General features: G+C 51.3%; 1 protein-coding gene, 1 long non-coding RNA gene and 4 other non-coding genes across 6 annotated transcripts; 5 read left to right on the plus strand and 1 right to left on the minus strand.

The window, feature by feature from the left end:
* Positions 1–103: 103 nt before the first annotated feature.
* On the minus strand, positions 104–3,066 carry RAB42 (RAB42, member RAS oncogene family). Its single transcript, XM_035020203.1, has 2 exons — positions 2,828–3,066; positions 104–2,185 (listed from the first exon to the last, which is right to left on the minus strand). Exons 1-2 carry the CDS (start codon positions 3,064–3,066, stop codon positions 1,762–1,764), a joined length of 663 nt encoding a protein of 220 aa, XP_034876094.1. The 3' UTR covers positions 104–1,761.
* A 6,885-nt stretch (positions 3,067–9,951) lies between these two features.
* LOC118019796 lies at positions 9,952–13,258 on the plus strand. The gene is made up of 5 exons (XR_004681753.1): positions 9,952–10,259; positions 11,695–11,793; positions 12,075–12,152; positions 12,486–12,536; positions 13,136–13,258. It is a non-coding gene; the product is annotated as an uncharacterized LOC118019796 (long non-coding RNA).
* Positions 11,053–11,187, plus strand: LOC118020478. Its single transcript, XR_004681912.1, has one exon. It is a non-coding gene; the product is annotated as a small nucleolar RNA SNORA16B/SNORA16A family (small nucleolar RNA).
* On the plus strand, positions 11,827–11,957 carry LOC118020488. The gene has a single exon (XR_004681921.1). It is a non-coding gene; the product is annotated as a small nucleolar RNA SNORA44 (small nucleolar RNA).
* LOC118020490 lies at positions 12,180–12,312 on the plus strand. Its single transcript, XR_004681922.1, has one exon. It is a non-coding gene; the product is annotated as a small nucleolar RNA SNORA61 (small nucleolar RNA).
* Positions 12,993–13,066, plus strand: LOC118020497. Its single transcript, XR_004681927.1, has one exon. It is a non-coding gene; the product is annotated as a small nucleolar RNA SNORD99 (small nucleolar RNA).
* Positions 13,259–13,372: the final 114 nt, after the last annotated feature.

A 13,372-nucleotide genomic window follows, 5' to 3' on the forward strand; every position in this document is an offset into this window, starting at 1 on the left:
GAGGCTCTCCCTGACCAACTGCTCTAAAGAAATCAGTCCCGTCTTTCTCAGCCCTGTTCTCCAGGATCTGTGGGCTTCATAGCACTTATAACTGGAGATCATTTAGTTCACTTATTTACTCGTTTTGTTCTCTCTCCCACTAGAATGTCAACCCCAGGAGGGCTTTTCTGTCATGTTCACTGCTGCATCCTCAGAGCCCAGAACAGAGTAGATGCTTATTTTTTTTTAATTGATGAAGGAGTGATAACATTCTCAAAAACAAGTCAGTCATTTCCCTCTCCCTCTCCAAGCTTCCCCATCGGTGAAATGAGGGTAACCGTGCCAACCTTGCAAGACTATCATAGGATGAGTGATGAGGTTTTAAGAGAGGAGGTCGGGAGGAGGCCGTGCAAAGAGAGACCCATCCTGGCCCAGCCCCATGGGGAGGAAGCTAAGAAACCCTCCCTGACTGGAAACCTCCCAAGAACCCTAGGAAGAAGGGATTATCAGTCACATGGTGCTGAGGAGGAATCTGAGACTGAGTAAGCCCCAGGTCACAAAGTGAGTGAAGTGGTTGTGCTCTTTTTCGCTGTGGAACTGTCCCTGCCCTTCCTGTGCCCACTGGCACAATGATACCCCCTCTACACCTGCTGAGATTCTTACCAACACAAACACTATCTCCAGGAAGCCTTCCCTGATTGCCCTAGAACATTCTCTGCCTAGCTGTTCCTGTTCCCCAGGAGGCAATTGCTGAGCGAGGATTAGCGAGCAGACATTGATTAGAGGGTTCTTGAGATCAATACCTGCTTGGGGGAGGAAGGGAGGGAAGTGGGACTGAGGGGAGGAAGAATTTAGCTGTTATGTTGTAAGAACAATGGCCTCAATCAGCCCCATGAAGAGTGATGAAGCTGGGTTTGACCTTCAGAGCTGGGGCAAGAGAACCAGGCCTTTAAACACTCCCCCACCCCCCAATAGATTCAACAGATCAACACTGGATGTGGGCAGCCCTGAGGGGTAGGCAGTTCCCAGAGGGTGCTGTGAGCCCACCATCATTGGCAGCACTTCCAGCAGCTGGGGGAGGGGGTGTTTAGGGTTTAGGGGTGGGGCTAGAAGGCTGTGGGATCTGCAGCCCTGTAGGGACATCTTGGTGCCTAATCACAGTGTCCACTATGTGCCCAACCTAGGAGATGCTCGCTCGCCTTCATGCCTGCCTCCCAGATCCAGCACCCGGCCTTGGAGTAGGGGCGCTGGGCAGCGACCCTGAGGTTCAGGCACACACTTAAGACTCATCCAATTCGGAGGACCTAAGGAGGCTCCCAGGTAGGCTTGCCCTGAAATTCCCCGCCCAGTCCTCGCCTGTGCAGCAGTGTCCAGACTCCGTGTGTCTCCGCGTCCGGGCTCGGGAGCGCTGCCAGAAATGTCAGAGGGGAAAGAGTGGTGAGGATAGTTCTCGTATTCAGCTCTTAGCGGTATGGCTGGCTCTGGCTGAGCATGTCCCCCACCCCCTCACCCCTGCCGTGGCATGGGTCTTCTATGAGCCCCACGGACAACTGAGGAAACAGGCTGATGGACACGAAGCTGCACACCTGGCTTCTTAGAGCTTTCTGGCAGAAAGGAGCTGAGCTGTGAAACCCCAAAATCCGGGAGGTGTGGCTGCTAGGATACTGTTTATATTAACCCTTTGGCTACATTTGGCCCTTTGCTCTCCAGAAAGATACTGACACTCCCCATCCCAGCAGCACTTCTAAGGTTGGCACTGCTTTAACCCTTTCCTTCCCAGAGTCAACACTGGCATGGACCTGGGGGCTGCTTCCTGGGGGTGGCGCTGGGGACTTGGGTCTTGTGGATGAGCCGGACGCCCCCCCAGTCCTCCTCCAGCTTGATGTCCCCCTGATCCAGGGCCTGCTGGATGGCGTCAGCAAGGGTGCTGAAGGCCAGGTCCACATTGCAGTTATTTTTGGCGGAGGTCTCCATGAAGGCCATGCCCAGGGAGGCAGCCAGCTCCTCTGCCTCCTGGGCTGAGACACAGCGGGTGCTCTGCAGGTCACTCTTGTGGCCAACCAGTAAGAAGATCACCTTATCCGGGCCCTGAGTGGCCATGACCTCCTGGTGCCAGTCGCAGATATGTTCAAAGGACTTCCTGTTTGTCACATCAAAGACCAGTAGGACGCCCAGCACATTCCGGTAGAAGGACCTGGTGATGCACCTGAAGGAGGCGGAGTGAGCTGGGTTTATGCCTTCCAGGCCCCCCCACAGGCAGGGCGTCCCCCGCGCGCACGGACTGCCTCACAAGCCCCATAGCTCTTTTCACACTGCCGGGTGCTTCTCTGCCCCCGGCCTCTGTGTCTCTCCCAACGGAGTGCCTGCGCCTCAGCTAGGGAGCAAGTTCAAGTCACCTCCTCTCTGGACCATTCCTGGAGGAAGCAGATTTCCTGATGGCAGATTTTTGCTTCCCGTTCTCGGCCTGGCAAACTCCTACGCATCCTTCCAGGCCGTCCCAAACCTCTCTTCCTTTCCCATCTCCCTGGCACCTCCCGCTCTGCTCGCTCTGCCCCGGTGGGCTCTCTCAGCAGCCGGGTCACCCATCCCTCCAGGTCTCCGTGGCAGGACCCTTGCGCCCTCCCGGCGCCAAGGTCTCAGGCCTCTGGCTCGGGGGCTTGGCCCACGTGGCTGCATCTGTGGGACGAACGACTCCACGTGGAGGGCCAGAGAGCAGGGCTGGGACCCCCAGACCTGTACCTTGGCCACTGAGGCCGAGCCCTCGGTGCGGGGGGGGGTAACCGCCCTGGAGGCGGGGAGGGGGGGCACTGACCGCGCCCCCGGGTCCCTCAGCCCGCCCGGCCCGCACCTGAAGCGCTCGTGGCCCGCGGTGTCCCAGAGCTGCAGCTTGACGCGCGGCCCGGCTCGCAGCTGCAGCTTGCGGCTGTAGAACTCGACGCCCACCGTGGGCGCCCACTCGGACTCGGGTTCGGGCTCCGGGGCCCCGGGCGCGCCCGCCACATAGCGCCGCAGTAGCGACGTCTTGCCCACGGCCGCGTCCCCCAGCAGCGCGATCCGGAACTGGTAGCGGCAGCCCCCAGCCGCCATGGCCCGCGTCCAGCCGCCCGAGGCCAGCCGCCCCGCCGCCCCGCCGCCCGGGGTCAGCGCCCCGCCCCCGAGGCGCTCCCCGCCCCCCGCCCCCCGCCCCGGAGGCTGGCCCCGCCCCTCGGCCCGGGGCGCGAGACACCCGGGCACGTGCTCTCCTGCCTGGGGGCCCAGTGTCGTCCTCTAATAACCCCTACTTCGCGGGATGGGAGATTAAAGAAGGCAATGTGGGGAGGAGGACGAGCGAGGGACGAGAACCAAACGCGCACCTGCCCGAGGCTAACACCGTCAGAGGGGTCACCTCATTCTGCGGGCCGGCTTCTCTCTCCAGCCCCACTCTCCGGGCAGTGCCCTGGTTGGGCCCCTGTTGCTGGAGCTGGAGGCACCACTCTAGAAAGTTGATGGGTTATAGGTGTCCCTTCCCCACCCAGGTGCTCCTTTCCCGGAGCTCCATTAGCCCTGGCCTAGGGCCTCCCAGGGCCTCCCGTTCAATGGTCGGGTTCAATGTTTAACAGCCCCCACTGCATCCTCAGCACCTGCTTGGGGCGGGGCCTCAGGGCCCAGAGAGGGATGCCAACAGGGCTGGTAGGAGGCCGGACAGACATAGGCAAATGCGATTCCAGAGGGAGTACTGTTGGCCTGTGGTCTGGACAACTAACATTTATGAGGCCAGATGGTCAGTTCTTCACACTCTGCTGGCGACAACTTTGAGAGCACCATAGTGTGCCTATTTTAGAGCTGAGGAGAACTGAGGCTTGTCTTAGGTCACAGAGCAGAGCTGAGACTCATATATGAGTTTGTCTCACTCTTCATTACCCCCCTGATGTCACAAAGGGGGACTGCAAATCAAGTACCAAGAGGACCAGGACACAGCGGTCAGGTCCCTGTGGGTTAGTGGCAAGGGTAAGGCAGGGACATCTGCCTCCAAGAGCCAGTCTACCCTCTCCAGTCAGGCCTTCTGGAAACCCAAGTTATCAAGGCTGGAGTTCTGGCTCGTCCCAAACAGTGCGTCTATTGGTTTAATCTCACTGTCCCAAAGTGGGTGGATTTTACCACTTTAACTTGTTTTGGCAAATTGGTGGTGAGGTGAAATCCTCACTGTTGCAAACAATCGAATCATCATATTTCCTTCTCACACAAACTTGTAAGGTGTCGTTATTCTCATTTTTACAGATGAGGAAACTTGAGGCTCAGAGATAAGGAATCCGAGGTCACTTAACAAGGAAGATAGACTAGCTGTCAAGTTTACCCAAGGCCAAAGCCTTATTTGCTATTTCTGTGTCTGACAGGACAGGCTGAGGATCTGGGAAGGCCCAGGTTTTCTTCTCACTCTTTTTTTTTTTTTAAGTGGATATATGTATGTATGTATGTATGTAAGTAAATAATCTCTACACCCAAAGTCGGGCTTGAACTCATGACCCCGAGCTCAAGAGTCACATGGTCTACCAACTGAGCTAGCCAGGTGCCCCTCTTCTGGCTAACTCCTAACAAATCAATAAGAAGCCATTTTGACAGGTCTCCATGTAATCTCAGTCACTGGTCACCTGCGTGGTAGAGCCTGAAGGGGCCCATGTGTCTGCTTGTCCCCTACTTCTAGGAGTAGGAGAGAGGAGCCTGAGAATCCAGGAACCCTGAGGAGCCTCAGGAAGGGTGTGTGTTCGGGGAGGAATCCTTCCTGCCAGCTTTGCCCAAATTAAGAGTTTGCCCCACTCCCACCTTCCCCACTGATTCCTCAGTTGAGATATTTTCTCCACCTCACTCTGTTTAGCTGGAAAAATATTTTTGTGTGTCAGGTCCCTATGGATGCCTCTAGCCCCTTCTTTACCCACCACTGGTACTCTGAGCTCCAGCCATGCGCAACACCTTTCCTCTTCTCAGTCCTCTTCTCCTCTTCAAAGGGCTAACTCCTACTACACAACTTAGGTTCGAGCCCTGTCCTCAGAAAGCCTCTGACTGGCCAGTGAGGTCACATACCCTTTTGTCCGCTGCATTAGCTGTCTCCCTCCTAGGTCACTTGAGGGCAATGATCAATGGTGGTATCCCAGTGCTTGGCACAAAACAGGAACTAAGTACATATTTATGGTAGAAAGAAAGAATGAAAATGGATAAGTGCTATTGGTTCATTAATTCAGTCCGTCAAATCCCACAGTAGGGCTGGACTCTGGACTCAGGGAGCTATAGGCTCAGAGAAGACCTTGTGCAGCAGGTGATTCTGAAGCTGGGTCTCCCAGGACGAGGGCGAGCTGGGGAGTTCAAGGAGGAAGGGCACTCTAGGCAGGAGCAGCTGGACAAAGGCAGAGAGGCATAAAACAACGTGAAAGGCGGTTTGAACCCCCATTCCCAGAAGCCTTTGCAGTCAGCACCCGTGGGCAGTGCACCGGCAGCACTGGGCTCTTGGAACTTCCTCTCCTAGAGGCTCCTGCTGTGGGCGAGGGTCATGTGCCTGCCCCCTGCAGCGAGCGGCCAGAATCCAGAGGTCAGCTGACCTTGCCAGAGACTGGCTGTGTGACTGCGGCGGGGCAAGTGACTTTCCCTCCCCACCCTGCTTCCCCTTCTGCTGAGTAAGGCAGATCATGGTGCCCGCCTCACAGAGTAATCTGGAGGGGCCATGCAACACAGCAGGTGAGTCAGGCGCCTCTGCCCGAGAGATCAAGGTTTTAGTTCCAACTGCCCTCTGACTAGCTGTGTGGCCTCCGCCAAGTTTTATTCGTTAATTCGTTTACTTTGTATTTGTTTCAGTAAGTGCTAGCTCTCTGTTATATACCAGGCACTTACACAGCAGTGAAAATAAAAACACACAATTCCTGGTCTTGGGAGCTCACACTGTAATGGGGAAGACAGAAAATAAATCCATATATAATGTGATGTCAAGAAGCAATAAGTGCTATAAATAACAGTCAAGCAGGACAATGGCTTGAAGGGTGGCAGGGTGCTACATCAAAATAGGGTTTTCTTTTTTTTTATTTTAAAAGATTTTATGTATTTATTAGACAGAGAGTGTGCACAAGCTGGGGGAACAGCAGGCAGAGGGAGAAGCAGGCTTCCCGCTGAGCAGAGAGCCTGATGAGGGACTCGATCCCAGGACCCCGGGATCATGACCTGAGCCGAAGGCAGACGCTTAACAGACTGAGCCACCCAGGCGCCCCTAAGTAGGGTTTTCTGAGGAGATGACATTAGAACAGAAAACCAGGGGGAGTGAGGGAGTAGTGTGGGTGTCTGTGATATCCAGAGAGGATAGTTCCAGGCAGGAAGAACCGCAAGAGCAAAGGCCCTGAGGTGGGATCAGGCAAGGGATGCTCCAAGCAGAGCAAAGAGGCTAAGAGAGCAGAATGATTGAGGGAGCAAGTGGTGGGTGATGAGGGCAGAGAGGAGGAAGAGCCAAATCACATGTGGCTTCAGAAGCCATCATGGGACCTCAGCTTTTATTCCAAATATCTTGTGAAGTCAGTGGAGATTTTGGAGCAGGTGAATAATATAATGTAAATTTTTTCTTGGTTTTTAATTTTTACATCTTAATGGGGGTATAAATGACACACAGTAAACTAACTGTACATATTACAGAGTATAATGTAATGACTATTTTTTTTAAGATTTTATTTGACAGAGAGCGAACGAGAGAGCACAAGCAGGGGGAGTGGCAGAGGGAGATGGAGAAGCAGACTCCCCGCTGAGCAGGGAGCCCATGCAGGGCTCCATCCAAGGACCCTGGGATCATGACCTGAGCTGAAGGCAAACACCCAACTGACTGAGCCACCCAGGCACCCAATGTAATGACTTGTGATGTAAGTGTACATTCATTAACCATTACAACAATCTAAATAATGAGCATATATCACCCCCAAATTTTCCCATTATTTTATTTGTTTGTTTGTTTATTGTAGGCTCCACGCACAGTATGGAGCCCAGTGGGGGGCTTGAACTCATAACCCTGAGATCAAGACCTGAGCTGAGATCAAGGGTCAGATGTCTAACCAACTGAGGCACCCCTCTCCATGTCCTTTTTATTTTTTTCCCCCATATCCTTTTTCAATTCCCTTCTCCTGACCACCCCCCACCCTGAGTTTTTAATTTTGATGAAATGTAACTTTTTTTTTTAAGATTTTATTTATTTATTTGAGAGAGAGAGAATGAGAGAGAGCACATGAAAGGGGGGAGGGTCAGAGGGAGAAGCAGACTCCCTGCCGAGCAGGGAGCCCGGTGCGGGACTCGATCCCGGGACTCCAGGATCATGACCCGAGCCGAAGGCAGTCGCTCAACCAACTGAGCCATCCAGGCGCCCTTATTTTTTTTTTTTTTTTAAAGATTTTATTTATCTATTTGAGAGAGAGAGAATGAGAGACAGAGAGCATGAGAGGGAGGAGGGTCAGAGGGAGAAGCAGACTCCCCACCGAGCAGGGAGCCTGATGCGGGACTCGATCCCGGGACTCCAGGATCATGACCTGAGCCGAAGGCAGTCGCTTAACCAACTGAGCCACCCAGGCGCCCCCAGGCGCCCTTATTAATTCAATATTGTACTGGAGGTCCTAACTAATACTATAAGACAAGAAAAATAAATAAAAAGCATCCAGATTGGAAAGGGAGAGGTAAACCTCTCTTTATTCACAGACATGTGAAAAGTCTTAAGGAATTTACATAGGAGCTACTAAAACTAATAAATGAGTTTAGCAAGGTTGGAGGATACAAGTTAATATGCAAAAATTAATTCTATATACACTAGCAATGACCATTTAGAATTTGAAATTGATAAAAGTAATACCATTTACAATAGCATCAGAAATATGAAAAACTTAGGGACAAATTTGACTAAAAATATACAAGATCTGTATGTTGAAAATTACAAAACACTGTTGAGAGAAATTAAAGATAACTTGACTGAATGGAGAGCTATACCATCCTCAAGGATGAGAGGACTCAATATTAAGATGTCAGTTCTCCCCAAATTAGTCTACAGATGCAATGCAATACCAACCAAATCCCAGTAGGCTTTTTAAAAAAATACAAATTAGCTGATACTAAAGTTTACATGGAAATACAAAAGACTCTGAATAGCCAAAACAATTTTGAGAAAGAACGAGTTTGGATGATTTATACTACCCTATTTCAAAACTTATTAAAAAGTTACAGTGGGGCGCCTGGGTGGCTCAGTCGGTTAAACGTCTGTCTTGGGCTCAGGTCATGGTCCCAGGGTCCTGGGATCAAGCCCCGCATCGGGCTCCCTGCTCAGCGGGAAGCTGGCTTCTCCCTCTGCCTGCCTCGCCCCCTGCTTGTGCTATCTATCAAATAAATAAATAAAATAAAAAATCTTTTAAAAAAAGCTACAGTAATCAAGACAGTGTATTATTGAGTACAGAAACAGACCTACACATATGGTCAATTGATTTCTACAAAGGTGCCAAAGCAATTAGATGGATAAAGATAATCTTTTTCAACAAATGAACATGGAACAATTCGAGAGCCATATGTGATAAACTTTCACTCTTACACCATACACAAAAATTAATTAAAAATGAATCCTAGATCTAAATGTAAGAGCTAAAACTATTAAGCTCCTAGAAGAAAACATAGGAGAAAATCTTAATGCCTTTGAGCTAGGCAAAAATTTTTAAATTAGGACACAAAAAGCACAAAGCATAAATAAATAGACACTGGACTTCACCAAAATTAAAAACTTTTGCTCTTCAAACATCGTGGCTGGTGTGTTGAGACCAGACTATAGGGAAGAATGGCAGAATCGGGGAGACTGATTAGGAGGCTCACTGTGATTGTGGGTGGGCAGCGACAGCATCAGTGGGGTGGTAAGGAATGTCCTACCATCTTAAAGGTGGAGAATACAGGATTTGCTGACGGGTCCGAAGTAGGACGGTAGAGAAAGAGACCAGGGTCCCTCCAAGGATTTACTGAGATTGGGAAGAGCCGGTGCGGAGGAGGAAAGGCTGTGTTCTGAGAAGCCTATTTATTAGCCAGGTGTAGGTGTCCAGGAAGCTGCAGGGTGTAAGGTCTGGCGCTCAGGAGAAAAGAGGCTGGAGAAACACATTTGGGAGTCACCTGAAAGTTTCTTTCTCTCAGAGTCTGTTGTTTTCTCCATAAAATGGGAATAATAGTAGTACCTACTTTTTAAAGTGTATATTAAGGATAAAAATTAATGAAGAGTTTAAGCACAGAATAGGTATTTAATTCTTGACGACTACTTGTTTTTACACTGACGCTTACTCATTCCACTGTGCTCGTGGCACAGTGACTCCGAGTGTGGTCTCTGCGGTGGACTCGTGGATTCCAGTCCTTACCTCGTTAGCTACCTGGCTGATGCATTCCTCAGTTTTCTTATCTGTAAAGTGGGTATAACTATAACTATACACAGGGTTATTATGAAAACTAGCTGAGATAATCGAGTATCATTTACTTAGTAACCGCTCAGTAATTTATCTATTAGCGCAAGAGGCTAGTCTTGAACAAAGAATGCGTTCCTCTTCCGAGGACTCGGTCGCCTTTTCCTTCCTAAGAAGCCCTCCCCACGGGCCCCGCTCCAACAGGAGCTCCCAGAGCGCCTCCCCAAACCCACTCAGCCGCGGCTGCCCTGTCGCAGCGCATAGCGTCATTTCCCGACTTTGGAAGTCTGACTGAACTCCAGCGGGCATGGCGGGTCGGCTTCATTTGTAAGGCCAGTGCCCAGTACCGGACGTTCAGTGAATCCGGAACACAGGCGGAAAGTCGCTCCAGCCCCGGTCAAAAGGCCGGGACTCCACACGCGCTTAGGTCTTGGAGCGGGACGCGCCGCCCGGCGTGTGAGGGCGGGCGGACTACAACTCCCAGCGGTCTGCGCGGCGCGTTGCTCCAGTTGTCGGCGCGGCCTCCAGGGGCGAGGCCTATATAAGCCCCCTTCCAAGACACGGACTTCCTTTTCCCTAGCCGGTGTGGTGGTGGCGTCTCTGGACCTGGAGAGCCAGGCCTGCTGCAGTTCACGCCCAGCCTCCTCTCCCCGCGCCGTAGCTTCGCCGCCGCTGGCCCCGCGCCCGCCGGGCCTGCCTCCGAGGCTGCGGGATGATGAGAGCGGCTCGGAGCTGCCGGGCCTCCCGGCCCGCTGGGACCAACACCCGGAAGGCCTGGTCGGCCGCATGCGCGGTGAGAGGGGCCGGAGCCCGAGAGGGCCGTACCTGCTCCCGCCTCGGCCCGCGCATCGCTGCACCGTAGTGCGACGGGTGAGTGACGCGGGCAGGCGGCCTGGTGCAGGGCAGTCCTGGGTCTGAAGTGGCTTAATTTGCGCGGTGGTGTCCGCCAGATCTGAAACTGCCTGTTAAAGCCACGTATTGGGCGACCTTGGGGAAGTGATTTCACCTGTCGTCTGGCTGCACAACACGTTAAGCAATCCCTGCAGGTGGATAAAAGGGTAGGGTTTTCTGGGGGCCGCGTTTTAGAGTCCTTTAGGTCCTATTTTGAATCCCAGGTCTGTGGCTTTCTGCGTTGATTGGCGACCTTAAGTAGATAGCTTAATTGGTCTAAACTTACCGGTAAAACGGATGATAAAATGGTCCTGTGAAGATGAAATGAGGTAAAACTCTGACACATAGTAAAAGTGGTAATTGGGACCTGGTAATAGGATATCTGTTTTCGGCGCCTGACTGGCTCAGTCGGTTCAGCATGCGCCTCTTGATCTCAGGGTCTTGAGTTCCATCCCCATGTTGGGCATAAGCTCAGTCTAAAAAGTACATATAAAAGGGTATCTGTTCTCTTTAAGTAGGCTCCATGCCCAGCGTGGAGCCCAGTGCGGGGCTCTGGGTCGAACGCAGGACCATAAGGTCAAGACCTGTTCCGGGATAAAGAGTCTTGACTCTTAACCAACCGAGCCACCCAGGCGCCCCAATGGTATCTGTTCTCTTATTTGGTCTCCAGTATATTTCAGTCCATGAATTTGTTACGCAATAGTGCACGGGCTCTAGGTGAGTCTAGGGGGCTAGGTGGCATTTGGGAGCGGTCCTGGGACCTAAATTGCCCTGTGGCCCTTATCGAAGCTGCAGCTGCTTCCACATAGCTGCTGTGGTCAAAAAGGAGCCCAGAGTGACAGTTTTCCTTGACGGTCGCCGTTCTGTTTGCTGTAACTGATCTGCAACATTTCAGGAAAAGACAGTTCCTGTTGTACCTGCCATTTCTCAGGTATAGGTGGAGTCCTTTATTACAATTGACCGGTTTCCAGAGGCCAGCAGAAACGTCTTGTTAATGGGGTCTTTTTTTTATTTGGGAGAGAGCAAGCACGAGCGGGGGAAGGGGCAGAGGGAGAAGCAGGCTCCCCACTGAGCAGGGAGCCCGATGCTGGGCTCGATCCCAGGACCGACGCTTAACCGACTGAGCCACCCAGGCGTCCCTGTTAATAGCGTCCTACATAGAGTTGCTAGAAAAAAACTTGGGAGAAGTAAATTGCTGAGACCAAGAACCAGTATGGTGGGGCAGGCTGAGTGGCGTGGACAGGTGTACTGGGAAAATCTATTGGCAAGTGGCACAGATCTCAGCAGTGCTGTGGGTCACTGCCCCGAAAAAGCTTACGGCGTTTAAGTACCAAAAGCCAGTCACACCTTTGATTATGAAGACCAAAGGAAGGGAACAGTAAGATCATTCAGGACAACTGTTTTCTCATCTCAGCTGTCCCAGATGAAGATTCCAGGATGACTTTGAAGTGGAGCTTTTTGGTGAGGATTCTGGGGTCATGACAGTGATGGAACACAACCACCTTGGGACCTGGTAGGTTTCTGGGAGCTACCTGGCGGGTCAGTACAGCATGTTTCCAAGGGCTGTGGCCGGGTGTGGCCACGGGATCTCCAACTGCATGCGAGAGCAACCTGGAGAGACTTTGACAGCACAGGTCAGCATAATACCTGCAGCTGCCACTCGCCTTTCCTATAACAGCCCAGGACCTGGGTCAGAAGCCTTCTGCCCGAGTCCAGGTGTTTTCCATAAACTTCCATGAAGATGGGTGTATTGGATGTATTTCTGGTTTAGAGCTTTTACACTTTTTTCTGCAGGTTGCCCCCAAGTGTTCCTGTCAGTGTCTGCTACCGAAGAGTCTGAGGATACCAGGTTGTTGCTGTGCTTTAGACAAGGTAAAGTTAGATGCTGGAGACAGCCTGACCCTCCGGTTCCCTTTCCCATCGGATCTGAACGCTGGTCTTGGTGGTCGTAAAAGGAGGAAAAGGGATACTGAAGCTGGCCTCGTGGTGCTTATAGTCTGTTATATAGACTGTGGGCTAGTTTCAAACAGGGTTTGAATTCTCTTTGACCTGGTTTCCTCCTCCCCTCTAAAATGGGAGAATCTTAGGCTTAAAGGGAGGATGTATGTGAAGCTCTGGGCAGTTGTAGTGATTGCTGACTTAATGAATGGTTTTCTTGCCTCTTGAGAGTGTCCATTTTGGTGGTGTTTTTTTTTTTTTTTTTAGATCTGTTACCAGTAAAGTTGTCCTTGTCTGTGATTATGGATCTATAGTTGGGTAAGTTGGCTACCTGAAACGTCATAGCTTCCTTGCAGCTTCCAGTAGTGCTTGAGCCTTGTGAACCCTGAGTAGTGTAGTGAATCGACAGAAGGCTAGTCAGGCCTCTGGGAAGTCTTCGCGTTTTCATATGTCATTTACACCTGACCTTCCTTGTATGCCGTATTAGCTGTTCGTGGCCAGAAGAGAAAAATGTTTACAGTGTGACTTGAGTCTTAGATTTGCCCATCCTGTTGGAAGGCCAAGAGCATACTGCTAGGAGTAGAAGGTACTAGATGCCAAAGCCCTGTACCTTCGGCAGCAAGGGCCGGTTGCTGTGAATGTACAATTGTGGTTTGAACTTATGCTGACATTTGGGGAAACCTCAAACCTGGGATCTCCCTTTCCTAGGAGTGTGGGAGATGGGTTGGGTAGAAACAAGTGTAGTTCATCTAGTGTGGGACGTTTTTTAGGCTGACTGGTCCAGGATGAAACCTAATCTGAGTGGACATCTATGGATGATAAATGCGGATATGGGACTGAGACCAGCTCTTCAGAAAAAGCCTGGGTGGCAATTAATTGGGGGCGTATTAACACACTGGCTTACACTTCCTTTGCAGGACAGAAACACTGGGAAGAGGCAAGCTGAAAGAACAGATTATTTTAGTGGAAAACCATGACCTTTGTATTTCTGCTACTGGTGGCACATGGCATAGAAGTGACTAGTAAAAGACTTGAAGTATGTTTGTGTCCGTTTTCTTGTTCCCCGTGACAGTGTCGTCTTCATAAAGATAGGTTGACCTCTACAACTTCCACTATACATAATTAATTTTTCCTCCAAAAAGCCTGAAAATTCA

Source organism: Mirounga leonina, unplaced genomic scaffold, assembly GCF_011800145.1.
Source record: "Mirounga leonina isolate KUSES-001 unplaced genomic scaffold, KU_Mleo_1.0 Mir_173, whole genome shotgun sequence".
Classification (NCBI taxonomy): Eukaryota; Metazoa; Chordata; class Mammalia; order Carnivora; family Phocidae; genus Mirounga; species Mirounga leonina.